Below are 19,488 nucleotides of genomic sequence, written 5' to 3'. Positions count from 1 at the left end.
TTTTTTTATATGCTATAAGAGTGTTGTAGTGAAAATATGTAGTCCCATTTAAAAAAAATTCGATGACCTTGAAATCTCGAAAAAAATGACCTTGAGAAAAAAATTCGGCCCATCACCGTATTGGCGCCTTCGAACAGAATATTTTTCTCCCCTGATATTTTTTCTATCATACAAAATAAGCGATATATTTAAGATGGTCAAGTTAGGTGAAATACCCTGTATATGTACATACATTTTCTGTGAAAAAATATCACTTTTTTATGAGAAATTACCGATAGTCTAAAGGTTAAATTACCTTTGTCGAAGAAAATATATTGCTCACAAGAATTGGGAGATCACTAATGTGGGCAGTTTTGTTGCGCCCACCGCGCGAAAGAAGTAATCAAGTGATATAGGTTTGCTAAACTCATACCTTTTTGGTACAATACTAACACTATTAACAACCAGTTATATATGTATATAAAACTTTTCGGAGATTGTACGTCGCGTTCACGAGCAGGGCGATTGCAATATATGATCCTCTAACTGTTTGGGAAGTGTATTTATACCAAAGGCGATCAATTTGGGACGAGGAAATGGAATTTTGTATGTTTTTAGCTCATAATTCACGATAACGAATGCACAACTTAAACTTCCAGAAAACATGTCATTTTTAGACTAATGAAATGAAATGTGTATGCACCTTACCCAGCATCATTCTCTAAACTAGTATTTCTACACAATAAAAATCTGACTACGAATCATACATTAGGAAACCAATTATTTCTAAAACGTCCGATTGTTCAAAGTTAAAACTTTTACTCAACGCTAGCCAGCGGTTTTAAAACTTAATCTGTCCGAAAAATTAATTGTTACTGTTGTCTCATCCCGGTTCTGACTTTTGAGTGTCGCGTGACGTCAAAGAGCACGACACCCTGCTTCCGGCCGCCAACGGAACGCGTGCGCTAAGACATTTAAAACAATGGATCTGGTCGAGAGGAGTGAGCAGGGTTTCTTGACTGTCTGACAAGAGGACCGTGTCAAAAGGCACGGTACTTATCCCAGAACTCCGAAAGATCGTACTTGTTTTAAAAATCGAACGCCTCGGACTAATATTTCTAAGACGTAAATTCACCCCCATATCTTTTCCTTAACACATTCGGGACGGGTCATAACCGTTTTTCCGATCCCATGACCTGGAGGAATGAATTTTTCTTTTCTTGTGTTTTTAGTGTCAATATATCATTATAAGTATTCTAAAAGACATGTAATAATAGAAAATGTTTTTTATCACATTTTTTAATGAAAACTATAGCTCTCATCCAGCCGTGGGATTTGTTGTTTAGGTAAATCTTTAAAGATGCATATCCATTTGTTGCGTATTCTTATATCGTATCATTGTTACGTATCATCGCATCATATCACCATACGATGAATTTTTATACGCAAGGATGCAACGCTTGCCAGTCCGCATTGATACACAACGGTGTTACGCAACAAGTAGATACGCACCTTAAAATATTTGTAACCGTGCATTACTAGTACCAAACTGTTCCTTTAGATGTCACTGATGTAGATAAATTCACTTGTGGTTACAGAAGACGTATAAATCCCCTTCGCAGTGACCCAAAAATGAGCATTCGATTGAAAAGGCCTGGGCACGATAGTTCTCAAACGGTCGCGAGATTCGCCCATGTTGGGATCTACAGTTTCCACCCGTACCGATTGTGTTAAGTATTAAGAACAATATGTACAGAATTTCACATACAGAAAAACAAATCATTTGTGACAATGATTCATAAATTCGTACAACTAACTAAATACTCCACGTATGTCGGATGTTCTTCAGCCGACCATGAAGTCGCGGAACGTCCGAGCGCTGTAAAAGTGAAAGTGAACCCGTTTAAACCGGTCGTCTTCGCGTGTGGTCGGCGTTCCCGTTGCATACTGCAATCTTTGGCCGCGATTTAATCGCAGACAAGACGAATAAAACGACAAGATAAGGCGCTTCGCATACTCCAAGCAATCTTGATAAGCACGGGGGCAACCAGCCCGGTTTCCAAAGCATCCGATCTCGTTACATTCTACGTGGCTCATTTTCGTTCGGGATAGAGAACAAGGGCTGAAGCGCACCAGTGCAGTAAAATCTTCCAGTATTACGTGAACGCACGTTCCAAAACGTGCATCGGGGACGCTATAAGTGCGCAGGAAACGCGATCAAATAAGCTGCCGGCAATTATCCGATTCACCATGCAATCGTGTTACACGTTCCAACGCGTATTTTTCGTTTGATTTGGCAACACCTGCGTTTAATTCTAGAACCACCGACGTTGAATAAGGATGCAGGTAATTATTTCTATGAGAATGGTGTACAAGGCAAGATTGGAGAAAAAATATATAAGAGAGAAGGAAAGGTCAGACGTTCGAGGTTGAGTTGGTGAGATGTTTCATCCCAGTGGGAATAGTGTGAAACTATAACTCAAGGAAAAACAGAAGCTTATTTCAACTCCATATCATAAAGTAAACATGTTTTAGATATATTGAGGTGTTATCTGTTAAGAATCTTCAACAGGTTTGGCAATAAGTTCTGAAATAAAAGTGCCAGCACATATTTCGACCATCTCCTCTACTATTATAATTGGAGTAATTTTTATCGGATACTAAGAAATTGTTGTATCAACCGATCTAGTAGTTATAATGTTATAGAATAAAAATGTTTAGAATGTAGCTTAACACTCATCCGTCCCTTATGCCTTCGAATGTGATACTGTTCTTTTATGAAATGATGTTATTTTGTCATCTATAGCTAAATTTAGCTGAGGTCCGGTGACTTTTACTTTAAAGAATTTGCAAATTCAACTATTTATCTCCTCGTTATATTAATTTATTATCATTATATCAATTTGATACCGAGGGACAAATTCATATGTCAAACTGAGGGATGAATGAGGGTTAAATTTTATTCACGACTATACTTAGTATCCTTCCATTTCTCTTCGATACCAATGATACCAAAAGTACAATGCACAACGCAAAAGGGAGCTATAATTTCAATCATATCACAACACATCTTATCGCTCTCAAGGATTATTCGTGACAGAAGAAAGCACTATGTATCAGGGTGCCAGCAATCCGACGATATATGAGTGAATAGTGTAAGTTCCATAACACCGTGTATGTGTGCGCGCTGTATATTGAATCCTCGGGGAAACCTCGTATTCAATAAGAGGACGCTATAAATTGCCGGAGAATTCAGAGAGCGGAACCGACCCGATTCGCGAATGGAAACTTCATCGGTGGTGTGCACCGCTGCTCTGCGAGTGACGTACGTCAATCTGACGACGCTTTGCATAATCGCTAGCGCGCACTCGCCTTCTCCAAGACGGGGGGCATCATGTATGCGTTCGACGTACGCGCAGCCGGCGGTCGTGTCGCGAAATAGTAGAAAGAAACCTCCGGAGAACTCCGGGGAGACGAGCGACCGCAACAAACTGTCGCAGACGTAACCCGTCCGATAAACCAGACCTCTAACCTGACAGTCGTTCGGGGGTACAGATAAGGAAAAACGAACGGGACGAAAGTACAGAGGGGAGCAATAAGACAACGATGAAATGAAGAACACAGGACCGTATACAGAGTCCGATACGGACGATGCGTCTTCGGTATCTAGATCTCATATCGTTGACCCGAACAGTTCAATATTTGTACGTGATAATGATGATCTTTGAATAGCCAACGTGTTATAAGTGAACGTGATACGTAGAATGGTTTCGTAAGTGAGAGATAAAAACTATTTGGAAAGGATTAATGGAGGGAGATAAGAAGTGTTTGGAGAGGATTAGTGGACTAGTTTCACTGGTTAAACAAAATAAATACTTGGTTTTCGTGACCCACCGTAACGTAAGAAAAAGTTACGGCGTTCAACGGAATTGAGAACGTATTTCAAACATGAGAATATAGAGGACATCTATTTGGATTTATATTTGTATGGCGGCACTACCTCCTACATTCGCCACCAAAGGTCTACCGAGTTGACACCTTTTCCGCAACTACCTGAAGCCTTCCTCGTTTGTATATATACGTCCTTAACCGACAATCGTACCTCACTGACGAGTCCACTAGCAGGCCCAGGACGAAACGCAACCTCTCCTTTCCTTTTCACATTTTCCAGTCTACAGATTGCCTTCAAATTTGTGAACAAGGTGGTACACTATCGCTAGTGATGGGATTTGGAACGCTTCGAATCTGATTCGAAGCTAACAAAAGTCTTGAAAGTCTTGAACGGATTCGAACTTCCGAGGCAATTCGAAGTCTTGAACGGATTCGAAGTCTTGAGCGGATTCGAGTCATGAACGGTCTTGGAAATCTTGGGAGTTCTCTCTACGCACAGCCTCTTAGCGAGACGTCTGGGTCGTCGATAGTTTGTATATTTTCATGGATAGGCTGTGCGTGACGAATCGACCGAACGCATTGCACCTCTGCTGTACGAGTGCACCCCCCACTGTCTTTCCTAAAAGACATTTTCCTCAAGATTTCCAAGACCGTTCAAGACTCGAATCCGTTCAAGACTTCGAATCGCCTCGGAACTTCGAATCCGTTCAAGACTTTTGTAGCTTCGAATCAGATTCGAAGCGATTCGAATTTGTCGATCGAATTCAAGACAGTTTCGAATCGATTCGAAGCGTTCCAAATCCCATCACTAACTATCGCTCATAAGTATTAGTAGGAGGAGATCTGGTCTGTATAAAGAAAATATGATGTTACGTCGAAACTACTATATATTTGAGGATATTTTTAGTATTTCATTGGAGCATAAGCGTTGTCCATCAAGCTTTAATATCTCCTAAATAATATTAGTTTTCGAATTTCAGCAATTTCGTGATGTCTTGTAATATTCACTGTATATTCTGTAAGTGCCCTGATACTTATGAACAAAAATAACACAGTAAATCATCGATGAGTCTTCGAAGGCTACTTGGCACTGAACATTAAAGATTTCATAAATCAATGCCTATATGCGGCTGAAACAGATATTATTGGCTTCAGAATTCCGAGCTCTATTGTTGTGTTAAACCTCCTTAAAAAGTCAGCGTTACACCTAGGGATCTCTCTTTGTCAGTGCCGAGGAGCCTTTGAACGCTCATCGATGATTTACTGTATATAGTATCAAACTTGATATGTATCCTGTTATTGTGCCATCGCTGACTCAAAGCGGATTTTAACTAATGCAATTGATGTAGAGTCAATGATAGGTACGTTGAACAATTATTGAAGACTATTTTGTAGCAAAAGACATTCTGTCTACCAAGGAAAAAATAAAAATTGTTCTTATTATTTAGGAAAGTTACAATATCCGATAAAATATTTCCGTCGTTTTCGAAATGATTCAGGGGATCGAAAATCCAAGAAACTGTAACATCGAAAATAAAAAACTACTAACTGCTCTAAAAATTTGCAAGACAATAATTCATGACTGAAAGGTGCAAATCTGCTACCTTGAAAAATAACAACTTTATCGATTACAGTAAACAAACTTTTAATACCGTTCGTTCCATCAGATGAAAAAAATATCTCTTTAAGCAAGCATTTCCTTCTATCCCAACATTCCTGGCTTTTACTTCAGAAAAAAGAAGATGGCGAGAAAACGGGAATCTCATACTCCCGACTGAATATTTTTAACGGTAAAAACCGTGAATCATGCCTCCTCGCAAATAGACCAAACCCCTTTAGACAACCTGGCCCCGAATGGTAACCATGCGCAAATTTCCATAACAGCGTCATCGCGAATGCGACTGGACTGGTGTTCGCACGCGAAACTCAGGGGCGAAACTAAGCGTTTCCTAGTCATTTCAGCTCCGCACTCGAGCGATATTCGTTGGGGGCTACGCGCGACGTCGTCGTCGGGTTCGTCCAGTTTTTACAGAGCCACCAATGCGTTGCGTGTTGATCCATCTATCCCGGACGCCACGGCGCATTCACCGGGGTTCGCGGTTCAGAATGCCTTCAGAAGTGTGCATCGTGGCGGAGAGTTGATACGCGCCTCCCGAGAAACAAGCGATAGTAAACAAACCGGGGCGTATACGACGGTTCTTCTGTTGGAGAACAGAGGCGGCGTATCGGGGAAAGGGGTAGAGTATGTACATTGAAACACCGACACATCACGGAGCATTCGCGGAACAAACATCGACACGGCCCAAAGATTTGCTCTGAAAGTGAGTGGCTAGGGCTGGAAAACTTTGAACTCGAGGTTTGAAACCGCAACACCGCGGCCCAGGAAGCTGTGGAACCGACGGTTTTGGCCGCTAGATGGCGCCAGACGTCGACGATGGCGATGGAAATAAACCTACATGCTTTGTAATATAAACATAGAAGTGTAAATTAATCGTGTGCCTGTGCGAAGAAGCGGATGTATGTTGTAAGTATTTGACTGATTGTATAATATATATAGACGACATTGACGTAACTATGGTCTGTTTTTCTAAAGAAGGTGCCTTGGAGGTTAGCCTACCTCGGTGCGTGGCCTGGTGGGGATCCAACGCGAGCTACATAGAAGAGGCAATAAATACATAAACATCCTCAGTCTACTGATTAGTACTGTATATTGAATTTCATGTTAGGTAATTCTAAAGTAATGTAAGCTAACTAGTATTAAATTAATGGGTACTTATGAGCTTATGTGAAGTAGATTGCCAACTGGCATCTCAGCGAATGAGCGCCGGAAATTCCCAAAGACGGGGACAATAAACAGATACTCGACGCGACTGCAAAGCTTATTGGGAAGAATGAATGAATGAATCGAAGTTAAATCGTCGCGTAAAAACCGTCCGAGTAGCGATCGAGGTGCATCCGGGTGAAAGGGTCAGAGACGGTTTTAATCATCGCGTGAACCCGTCATTGAAACACTTTCTTCTGTGTCGTAGATCGCAATGACAGGCATTTTTGTCTATCTTGAGGTCTCTTTAAACTGTGAACTACTGTATCATTACTAGTAGAAATTATTCCAGTTTTTATACCCGCATTTCAGAAATAAGAAGCAAATATAAATGAAAGTTTAATTACCATTAACCACTAAATGCTGTTTAACGTATTCGTAGTTAGATGGTCTTGAGATAGCTATGGCAGTATTTGTATAAAATTTAATTAATATCGGTAATCGGGCTCGTAAAGGCACATGAAAGCAATTCCCAAACAAGACGTTAACTAGATTCAATTATTGAATAAACAAAACAGAACATACCCAGATAACACTGTACATCCAAAGGACGTCCGTTTCATGTCCAGTTTATATCTGATTGTCCCACGTCCACTTTGAACATCCCTAGGATGTTCGTAACATTTAAATTTTGGGATGTTCTAGAAATATCCTTTTCTTAAGCCATACGAATATTCGTAGGATTTAAATTACGGATAGTTTCGTTTAGTAATTTTGGCTCAATTTCATTCCTTGCAAGATGATGGATCCCTATGAACAAGGTGTCATTCTTTAGAGAGTGAATAGAGAAGTGTATTGGTGGTTTTGTGCGGAAACTTCAGGAAATTTGAAAAATCATTTTTTTCTTAAACTCTCTCTAACCAACACACAATCATTATTTTCCTTTGAAAGTAAAAATAAACACAATGTATACACAGATCATAACTTCCAGACCAATATTTTCTTTACAATTTCTTATAGAACATTTAACCTTTTATTTATTAATAGGAACTAACTTGAACTAATTTCTACTAATTGTAAGTGCGGAAATCGCAGGAAAGATAATCTTTTATTTATTAAACACAAACCAACCTAACCTTCTATCACCTTACACAGAATGAAATCTAACATTAATTTTAAACATTCGGGAAATTTTTCTTATACGCCTTTTAAGACAGAGCCATAGGGTTTTTAAAAACTCTTTAAACGTTCCCAAAATGTATTTAAGAATATTACTTCTACACATCCGGAAAATGTTCTGAGAATGATAACACATAACGTCCTTAGGACGTTCCACTTTGTAAATAGGACCTTCCTAGGACATTTAAAGATCTTAACGAGAACGTAGCGGGGACATGTGGATCATTTCGGGACATCCTTCGAATGTACCTAATATCCAGAACGTATGTTCTCCGAACGTACATATGACGTTTTTGTACTATTTGGGATAATTTACTACATGATTTTATGCTTCTACATGGGTCTTATAGAAACCATAGAATATGTTTTTAAAACGTATATTTTAGCAAAATTAATGTTCTCATCCTTTATAATTTGAGTGTATAGTGTGTATACAATCAGAGTATATACATTTGTCATTTCCCTACAAATTCTTGAAGAAAGAGGCAGTCAAACAATCTAGATTTTCCTTCATGCATATTTTCCATTACTTGATCGGATTATTTAAACAATGAAACATTCAAATGTCCAATTACTAGAAATTTTAACAATAAAAATTTTACAATTCCAGAATGTTTTATTATAAACTATTTCTAGTAACTACGATAATAACAGCAACCAGAATAATAAACGTTTAATGATTTTTTACGAAATAAATGCAAGATTGATCGAATTCTGTATTATTCTTGCTTCTCACGGGTTAAAGATGAATACTGCAGGAGCAGATCTATATTTTGGTTATTAGAACTTGTTCTGAAACCTCCAAGATATACGTAGAATAATTTAGATAAAATTCGTCCTTGGAAGAATAATCAAATATACAAAAACCGATTGGTCTGAATAAATTTGACAAATTCTACTGTAATAGAAAGATCATCTTACTGTACTACGTTTGGAAACTAGAGATATTTAGCTCATTATGGTACATACTTCAAGGAACTCCAACGGGCTGTTCTATTTGAAGCAAAATTACATTTCCCTCTTGATGTATATTTTCATACACGCGAAACATCTATGCCATTCTTATGCATTCATGTGCAATGATGGAGTTGCACGAAACAACTATACGTTCCTTCAAATTGAACTATACATTTCTTTATATACATAAATCAATGCCTTACATTACTCAGTCTCGAAAAGTATAACAGAATAGGTATCGAAATATAAATTGTTTACGAAAAGGTAAACACTTTCCGCAAATTGTTTAACTTCACGCAGTCTTTACTTTGAAATATCTAATGAAGTATTTACTTCTTGAAATATAAATGGAAGTGATCATTTTATATACAGTGTCCTCTCGATTATCGTCCCGAACACGGGTTCGCCAGGGACTATAATCGTTTTATGTTTATTTCCTTTGAAAGAATGTATTGTACCCAAATATTGAGCAACATATTAAAAGGGGATTAAATTAATACCTAGGTTATTAAACGCTACACGTGGAAATCGCAGGGTAAAGAAGGAAGCTAGTTTACCGACCGTCTGAGCGAGAGGATGGAAAGAGACACACAGTGGCATTGAGACCGTGACAACGTCGCACGAAATACGCAGCTCGCATTGGATCCCCACCAGGCCACGCGCCGAGGCAGGTCTACCTTCCAGGCATCTTCTTTCGATAAACAAACCATAGTTCATTATCGATTCTGATAAATCATAAGTAAATATGACCCAAATTGTGTCGTGTTTGGTATCATTTTAATCAGAAAAATCTCAACAATATGGTCATAATAGTTTCATTAATAAAGAATCGAAAATAAAAAAGTTTTATCATTGCATTAGTATTGTCTGAACGACACCCGGGGATGTAACCTTTTTGTGGGCTTCCAACGTTCAGTCGTCGGCTCGTGAATGGGAAGCCGTCTCGGCGCGTTGCGGCAACAAAGTATGCCGTTGCCGAGTTCCACGGCCTCCCCCCCCCCCGCCCCTGCAGGTGGTGCGGATGACGCCTGGACAATAATTGCATATCAACAAAGAGTCAATAATCGCGAGGACTCTGTACACAACATAATAGTATATTGTGCCATGTCTAATATAATATGTCCAATATGTATGTACATTATAATATAATACAATATCGTGTTTCATATATGGCGTAACAAGTTGTAGTGTACATACTTCCTTCCATATTGTATTATATAATATATAATAAAAATATGTAACGTTTATGCATCGATTTATTATACATATCTTGATACACCTTTCTTCAAATTAAAAACGAACGAACGATCGTAAAAAATAATTTATTTAATGAATGTAAGTGACACTATTATGTATTAGACAGTTTTCTGTTGCAAAAGAGTTAAATACACATATTGCAAATGTGTCAAGACTCCTGCAATGATCCAATAAATATAATAGTATTATATAAAAAAACATTGCAATTGCACCATTCAGACGTATGAATGCATAGTAATCTGTAAAAATGAGAAGTTACATTGTTTAAGAACATTCAATCCCGTATTACATTTTTTTTTTTATTTACGTCCCGTGTCGATGTCACAATACGCGACAATCCCTCGAAACACTCGGCACAGTCGCGGGGAAGAAAAATCGCTCGGAAAAAAAACCATGTGAAATTTCTTCATATCCCGCAATGGAAACGCCGCGCGTACCATTCGTAATATCGAACGCGCCGCGTCAGTTCGCCGTCCCTTGTGACCTCCAAACGTGGCATTAACTTTTCCCGGCGCAGTGCGTCCGCCGGCTCCACGATTAACGGTATTGGTAACGGCTCACGAAACAATTTAGACGAGGCAACGCGGTCACCTCGCTCGGATATTATTGTCTTTCTCTGGTGTATCACGATTGGAATTCGACAGGTTCTGGGTTTTACCCACCTGAAGCAGAACGTGTAAAAAGAAGATAATATTAAGTGTACCAATAAGTAATCAATTATTTTTCTGGTCAATATATCTGAAATTAACATTGTTTCCTCGATCTTTCGCTGAGTAACTATGGTAAAGCGTATGGTCAAAATTACTATTAATATAAAATTAAACATTAGAAATCCTAGACTTTTATGGAAACAAGTATTGATATCGTCAAGGAATAGTGTAATACTTATTGGTACATCCAATCTAATTGCCATGAGCGTTGATTGTATATGTTTGATTGGATGAAAAATTATTTGCACAATTTGTTTCGGAGTTAATTTTAACCTCGGAAGTGTAGATAAACTTTTGTGATTAATATAAGTATATTTTTCACTAACAAAGGAATAACACTATCAGGACATGAGTTTTCTTGGCGAAGCTGTTTAAATTATAGGCACCGATTAAGTATAAATAACGTATAAAATATCACGGGTATTGGGTTAGACCTTATTACCAAAAAAAATGACGATATAAATGTTACGATACTCTACGTAAGTGAAGGATCTTGTAACAGAATAGAAATTCGATTAGAGAAGTAAGAAAATTGTCTGAACACATTCATGAATCATACTCATATCCATTTTTATAAATATTGACAGTCGTGTGATAATAGTAACTTTCTATATGTGGATGGACATCGCTATAGCATGTAAATAGCATATGAAATAGTTAAATCGATGAAGTATAGATAACATTATACCATAGTCAGTATGTACTGCTTAGAAATAAAAATAGTCAACAGTGGCGAGACACACTAGCCAGTCGTATTTAACCGTTTGAGTGCTAAGCTATTTTTTTTAATACATACGAAGATTGCTGAGCAAAATTTGGACTAAGAAAAATGAATTATGATGGCTTTACAAATATAAACACAAAAAACACAATAAATGACATATTTCAATAATTTTTTTACACTGATGTAATCGTCGATATAGCGACGCGCCGCACATTTGGAGTAATTAGTGATCGTCGCTATATCGACGAATCGCGCTCAAATGGTTAAAATCATTTATCCCTTCTCCGAAACGAAGGTTCATATAAAAAAACTTTATTGCACATTCACTATTCTGTCTTTGAATGTTAATTCGCCCAATTTTTCAATTATAGAAATTACCAATCACAACCTACCTAATAAAATCCCGTTTAATATTGTATACTTTCTCGGAGTTAGAAGAACTACCATCGTTGAATCTATATTAAGTTCAATTTTATAATATATTAATTTGTATAATGTACAATTAACATCATAAAGTGTAATGTAAAACGTATAATTTGTTGAAAGCCAACATAACTTCCGACAATAGCAAACCTTCAAGCAAGAAATCAAAAATCCGTTATGTTTACTTCTTAAATTCTGCAACGCGTATCCTCCCCAAGAAGTAGAAAAAAAGACTATAACTTCTTTCTTTTAACGCTGAAAAGTCCCTGTCACTCGTCGCAATCGACTTGAACAGCAGTAGGGCGGAGGTTTTCCGACGGGTAGCCAGAACCGGTGCGTACCGAAATTTTTCAAACGCGACACGCCGTCATGGGAAAGAGCACATGATATACGGTCGCGCAAAGAGAAATTCGTCTGTTGTCCGTATACAATTTTTTTACATTTTAATGAATGTCACCGTCAAAGCAACATTTCAGCGAGAGCGCCGCAGTGTGTTCGAAGCGCGCTGCGGAGGTCGGGAGAGGAGCGTTCAAACGCGCCGCGTGGTTCCATAAAGCGAAACGTTCCGCGGAAGTTTTAACGAGCGATGATTTAGGGAAATGATTATGAAAACACGGGGGAACGTTTATCCGAACGCGATACAATTTCGCGGGATATTGCCGGCCTCAAAGGGCGCGCTGACCTCGCTTCCCTCGCTGGTGATATCGAATCTGAATCGCGAAAAGCTGGATGGGCACGACTTCTCACGGACAACTTGACTCGTGAAAAATACTGAACTCCGTTAAAATACAACTGAAGAATCTGGTTCAAAATCGGCACTTTATTTTTATTTTAACCACGGAAGATATATTTTTTGGGTTGGTCACGATTTTCCTAATATATTTATTAGAGCTCGTATCTTAGGGCACGACAAAGTTCTTCGTAGTTGCCACAAAATATTGCACAAAACAATTGGTACGAGTTAACATCGTGATTATTCGGAGAATTCAATTGCTCTACTAGTATGTTACTGTATTCAGTGTACTCGTTTTAATGTTTTAGGCCCGATACAGACGAGCGAGTTTTGTCGCAGCGGGTGTTTCACGCTCGTCTGAATGTAAAACTTCGGTGCAGACGAGCAGATTTTGTCGCGCGGGCATTCCTTGCGCGTTTCAGAAGTACACAGAAACGTATCAGAAAATACACACGAGCGGATTTATACGTGGCGACACCTCACGGCTCGCGGCGGGTGCAAATCGACTGTCGGATATCGCTGCCCACCTGTGACAAAATCTGCACGGACCTTTTACATTACAGACGAGCGTGTAATACCCGCTGCGACGACGCGCGACAAGACTCGCTCGTCTGCATCGGGCCTTCTAGACTATAAACGTTTGATAATTCAAGTTCTATATTCTAATCCATGTTTAATATCTAAATCTTGAGTGCCTGATAATATGTTTATGAAATGTTTATCTTATGATAGTATTTGTACATATATAGGGTGTCTCAGGTCAGATGGTACAACGGGGCAGGAGGTGATTCTATAAGAAAAAATAAGTCGAAAAACAAGAATAAATTTTTTTCATATAAGGCTTTTCGAAAAGAACCACTTACAAATTTCATCGCGTATTCGTAATTGCAATAAGTGGAAATAGAATGTGATGAACAGACGCGTTGGCAAAGTCCTATTCAATTGCATGTGTATCCAGCAGATTTTCATGTTCGATTATCTTGGAGACAAAGCTTCGTAGGGAAAACTTTTATTTGATAGTTTCGATTTGTTTTTGCATGTAGAATAACCTCTTGCCCAGGTGTACAACTCAATCTGTGGCATCATATATAATTTTATTAAAATATTACGGTGTTGTAATCGAAAAGTTATGGGATCTGCAATTCAGAGCGTCTTCTCCTTAACCTTTATTTGACCTAAGAGTCAACTGGATTCGACGATTAACACTCCCTGTCTAAAAAAAATTGTGTGATCAAAACCATGTACAAATTCGTAATGATAAATTATCTGTCACCTCACTATATGTCGATAACCTATGATTTCGAGTTACCTTCAAAATGAAACTCTGAGCAAAACTGATAATGAATACGGAGGAACATAAATAAACACGATAAAGTATCTATTTCGTCCTAAACATAAGTAAACCAAAATTATAATTTCCGAAAATTACTTCGCAATATTGCGAACCTATCTACGAACGAGCATTGAGAAGCTATCTTTCCCCTTAATAACCCGATATTTCCATCGCACAGACACTCGTGAGATAATATTTTATACTATCAAAACCGAAGAAGGTGCGATTAGTTTAATCTGTAAGAAATTAAGGTCGCCGGTGGTACACCCGATAACGCGGCTTGTTTACTCGTTAATATTTAAGGACCAGTATCAACAGTGTTATCGGGTTCATCGATGAATAAGAGAAAAAAGTTTCAGTGCACGATCATTCGCGAGTCACGAACAAAAAATTTCATCGTGGGCTCTAAACGCGAATGTATAATTGGTTTCGTGAACAACGTGTGCCCGAGAAAGCAGCAGTTTCTGCGAGGACGTCACGAGAAGCAAAATCGCCATCGATCAACGGCCACCGGAGGGCGAGTTTGTCACCTCTGGATCGAGGAGCAATTAATTTTACGAACGAGTTCGTGGAACGGACGCTGGCGAACGTAAGTAAACCGGTTGTCAAATCCGATTTCAGAACATGACCGAGGGCCTAAAGTACTCGGGTCGGTTCATTACTGAGATTTCCGGTTATCGGTACTGACACGAGCCTTTTACTATAGCACGCGAACAGCTGGTACTTGAAATATTCTAAGGGGATTCTGAAAAATAAAAGAATAAAGGAAAACATTTCTGCATAAGAATAGATTATATGTATAAGCCTGGCATGTGTTTTGCATATTATCAAAACATTCAAAAAAAACTGTAGGAAGAAGGGAAAATTCATTTGAAACGATTCTATTGGAGGAAACAAGAGAAATACGGAATAATGAAGTGAGAATGCCTTTGTAACAGTATTAAAAAATGACGATACTATTACAAAATAGATGTTGATTATTGTAAGTGATTGTTTATGGTCGAGAAAAATTCAGAAGTTACACAGCTTTGAATAACGTACTATTTTGTGCTGACAAAAGTTTGAAAATTTCCATAAAAAAAAACTTTTCGTACTCTCTTTTACCAAAATGAACTTTTGAATATTCTTTGGGTTACTCGATACTTCATCAAAGACTAACGAATTATCTCATAATTCATACTCATAAGCAGTTTTGAAAGTCTTACAGAAATGTATGTATTTGACAGTTTCTGAAAATATTGGAAAATTATAATGCAAAGAAGAAATAAGCAAAAGGATGTGCTACAATTAGTAACAGATGCGGTACGGTTCACTTTTGACTCTGTCGTTGTATGCAAAAATCTGTAAATTTTCACTATGTTTCAACAGTTACCTTGTCACATTTAATTGTCAAATATCTCAAGAAAAGTAATAAACACAAAATACCATATAAATATCAAATATTGAATTCGTATCAAAAGCATCAATGCATAAATCGTTTAAATGTTAGATCTGAATATTCTGTCTTTCGAGCACTGTGTTTAAAAAAAAATAGTCTATTTGTAACGCGTCTGGAAACTCTGTCATATACACGGTTATAAAAACGACGTGCTTAATCAAAGCATTAACGGAACACTTGCCAGGTCATCTGTTTACGTGTTCCTCCTGCAATGTGTCCGCGTTGGCATCGCGCGCTCCAATCGTGTGAGAGCACGTTTCGCTTTTGGACAAATCGGCGAAGTTAAATCTTCCCGCCCCAACGATCGCGTCGATCCACGGTGGGCCACGTCGATACCACTAATGTAACCATACGGGCGAGTCTTGCTCGTCGAACCGAGATCCTAACAGTCTGCACTATGCCATACTGTATACCCAATCAGTTTCGTTCGATGTATTTTTTTCGTTGGAATATACGGGCAGCGTGAAGGACAATCAAATTGTAGACCACTCTACTGAGACACTTGTCATGTACACTAATAATATATTTGTCCTTCGACCGAAGAAAGGTTTATTCGTGTCATTCTACATTTCACTTTGGTAATTTTCAATAAATGATCAGAAATTTGGGTTGCTTTATGGCCTCTCTTAGAAAGAAAACTAGTCCTTTCGAAAAATTTGACATACTTTTCAGCAAGGTGTGTCTAATATGGATGGGCAAATACTTATAAGCTGTAGTGTATATACATACACAGAAACACAAATCTTGTCCTCTGGAATGTCTACGTCGTGCAAGTATTCCAGTTCAAACTCGCGTGAGAAGCTGCAATCTATATTGCAGCAATAACTCTAGCCGTTTATAGCGGAACAGTAAAAATTATTGATACCATATGTTACAAGGTTTCGAGTGATAAGGTGCTCTTTATAACCGGGCAACTTGTAACCTGGAACGACAAAAATTGCTCGAGTCGTATGAACCCGTCATCGGTGGAAGAGTTAATTATTTTCGTCCGGTTACCCAGGTACAAACTCATCAACGTTCCCGTCACACTAGACGTGTTGTCCGTTCCGAATTGATGGAATACTTAATCGATACGGTTCGATCTCCTTTCATCAAAATTAATACACCATACATTAGCAACGGAGAAACTTGGAGACTTTGATAACCGAGCAAACAGACAGGAAACTGTAGTAGCGCGGAATCGCAACATATACTCCTACAAATTATCACCGTGACATCATCGCGTCGTACGTGTACGTGAATAGATAAAAGTCGCTACATTCGCATATGGGATAGCGGTGACCTCATGGCTACGTTGGAACTAGGCCTAACGTGTGTACCGTGACTCAACTTCACCTTCGACCGTTCAAATAAAAATTGCCAGGAAAAGAAGACACTTTAAGACACACGCAATACATGGACACGTGTACTCGAAGTAGATTCGACTGGTAGATCAGTGAGAAAGAGACACAGGCGTGTGGAAACGCGTGGGTAGCTAACCACGTCAGAAGGATCGTTCGCCAAGTGTCACTGACCTTGAGTCAAACTTGGTGCCGTCCTGCAGCGTGCCGGTGTAGTGCATCGTGAGCTGGTCACCGATCTTCGACTTTACGTCACAAACCTCTGGTACGTACAGTTTCTCGACTTTCAGTTGATTCTGATTAGCGTTCGCGAGAACAAGACCGGTGGTGAACACGAGTAGCACCATACGGCACGACGCGAGCACAACACTCGCGGTATTCTCGTAACGGGCAGCCATGGTTCGATCGTATGCTGGCGAATGCTCGTGAGCAACTGAATCGTGGCCGCGCTGTTCTTCGCCAAGCTACCTTCGGTTGTCCCCCTACCATCGTCGGCTGGCTGCGCCGTTCTACGTTCCCGAGTGCCGGCGAACGGGTTGGAGAAGGATGAGCGTACCGTGCCGCCACATTGCGCCGTCTCATTGGCCCCATGGAATATGTAGGTCTCTGCCTCGGCCTCTTTTCTTCCTTCCTCATTTCTCTCTCCGTCTGTCTCCCTTCTATGATCGCTCTCCGTTCCACTCGCCTGTCTCTCCTTTTTTCCCTCACAGTCGCTTCTCGTTTTCTCTCACTCCAGACACCAACGATCTTCCTCTCGCTGGGCTCCTTTCTCTCTGTCGCCCACGCAGGCCTCGTTTCTTCTTCCTTTCAGTCTCATCATCTCTCTCCCGTTCCACGGTTCGGTTCTTCAACGCCACGACGACTATCTTCCTCTCATCCAGCCGCGACGCGAAGCTCTCTCTCTCTCTCTCTCTCTCTCTCTCTCTCTCTCTCTCTCTCTCTTTCCACACGCGTCTGCTGGCTGTACTGCTCCTCCGTCACCAGCTCTCGTTCCATTCCGGCTCTCTCTTTCTTCGAAGCTGGCCCGCGTCCTTCTTTCCAACCAAGCGACAATCTTCTTTCTCGTTTCCTTGCTGGTAACGCTGCAGGCCTGCACCCGACGACTCCGCTTCTCAGCTCCGGCCCGCCGATGAACCTTGTTCGCTGTTTCGTGGCATCCTCGTGCGCGCGACTCCATTCGGGTCAGTTTGTAATTTAGACCTCTGGACCTCCGGGTTCCTCTCTTTTTGCTCCCGACGCGGCACCGTGGAGATCGGAATCGTTGCCCGGTTAATCTGGTGCTTAACGTGTTTTGCTATTTAATCGCGTTCTGAGCGGGACAGACTTTCCTTGTACGTGTTGATCATTTGTTGGGCGAGTGTTAATAGTTAGCGTATAGATATGTAGCTTATGATACAATTGCAATATTAAATTGAATGAAGTTAAATTCACGTATCACTAGTGCAACTTCCGGTTTGTAACATATTATTGGTGATGACTGTTTCACTAATCGAAAGTTGAAACGGGTTCCAACGACTTTCATGCATACAGAATCGCTCAAGGAATAGTTGACGTTATCAGAATTGGCAGTCATGTAAAAATTTAATCAGTCTTCACAAATGATGTTTCCGACGTCTCTTAGAATCTTTTATCACTGTACCTTAATTATATTTTATAAATATACAGTCAGAAGACGATTCATACTGCACATGAATACCTCCCTAGTAGCAATTAGTGTTGGCATTTTGATGGGCCTTTGATGCATTATTGGTTGGCCAACAGTTAGAATTGTTACCATTTTTTGCAACTAGGCCAACAATCACACCCAATGTAGGGCCCACGTCACTATACTACGAAGGGCCAACTGGAGGTTTCTTTCTGTAGGGCCAATTGTTGAGTATCTACAATAAACCAACAATAGGAAGACAGTTAGCTATACTACACTTCCATAAAATCCTTTACAAATATTTGAAGGAGTATAACACTGGAAAGAATATTTATAATAATTACTTCTTATAATAATTATATACATGTATAAATTGTATATCTATAATAAACAAGTAAACAAGTGTTTTACCATCAAAGTTACCTTTACAATTTATTATGTACAATTTATACATGTAGCTAACTAGTACAAATAATTATTATATGTTATTTCCAATCTTCTGTCGCCTGACTGTATTTTCACAAAATTTCAAGTGTCAAACGTGTTACGCGACAGTAACAAATTGTGAGTATATTCATAAATAAGGAAACAAAAAAAATCAATTTGAAATATAATGACAAGTTTTTGGTTGTAGCAACGTTTCTTGACGTCTCTAAGACGATATCTAAATGTTGACAAACTTTGATAAAAAGTAAATTTCTTGTTAATTAACCAACTATAACAATTGTAGGCCCAACATTGGATATTTGTTGGCAAATTGTCATAGCTTTTTCGTTGTAGGCCCTATTTTGAGAATTTGTAGGTAAAAACACTAAACTGTATCCCAACTAACTCTTAACTGTTGGATACCGTTGGCCAACCATAAATGCTACTAGGGTTTTTGCATACATTACTTTTTCTATTTGGATACTAAACGAAGGATCCCAAGAATCCAGAATAGAACACGGTCAAAGATACAATGCACAATTTGACAAAGAGGAAAATGAAATATGTTAACACACAGAAAGTCTACATAAAGAACGCTAATAAGTTCTGTTTTCGTGTAATTTTTCAACAAATAGCATCATAATTAATTTCTCTTTCCTCATCCTCTGTGTTTCCAAGCTCTTCCCCGTTTT

The 19,488-nt window shown here is 39.1% G+C and overlaps 1 protein-coding gene across 2 annotated transcripts in view; it reads right to left on the bottom strand.

Annotated features, from left to right (window-relative positions):
* Positions 1-17,215, bottom strand: part of LOC107193985 (FK506-binding protein 2) — a 199,553-nt gene extending 182,338 nt beyond the window's left edge. Inside the window, exon 1 of one of the 2 annotated variants that reach the window (XM_015583537.1) lies at positions 16,900-17,215. In XM_015583537.1, coding sequence (XP_015439023.1) covers positions 16,900-17,123 — 224 coding nt within the window. In that variant the 5' untranslated portion in view covers positions 17,124-17,215. The remainder of the gene's footprint in view (positions 1-16,899) is intronic. The other variant, XM_015583546.1, reaches the window with a different exon arrangement.
* Between the last annotated feature and the right edge of the window lie 2,273 nt (positions 17,216-19,488).

This window comes from Dufourea novaeangliae, unplaced genomic scaffold (assembly GCF_001272555.1).
Source record: "Dufourea novaeangliae isolate 0120121106 unplaced genomic scaffold, ASM127255v1 scaffold1, whole genome shotgun sequence".
Classification (NCBI taxonomy): Eukaryota; Metazoa; Arthropoda; class Insecta; order Hymenoptera; family Halictidae; genus Dufourea; species Dufourea novaeangliae.
Note: the sequence above shows the minus strand (reverse complement) of the source record. Positions and strands in the feature narration are given on the sequence as shown.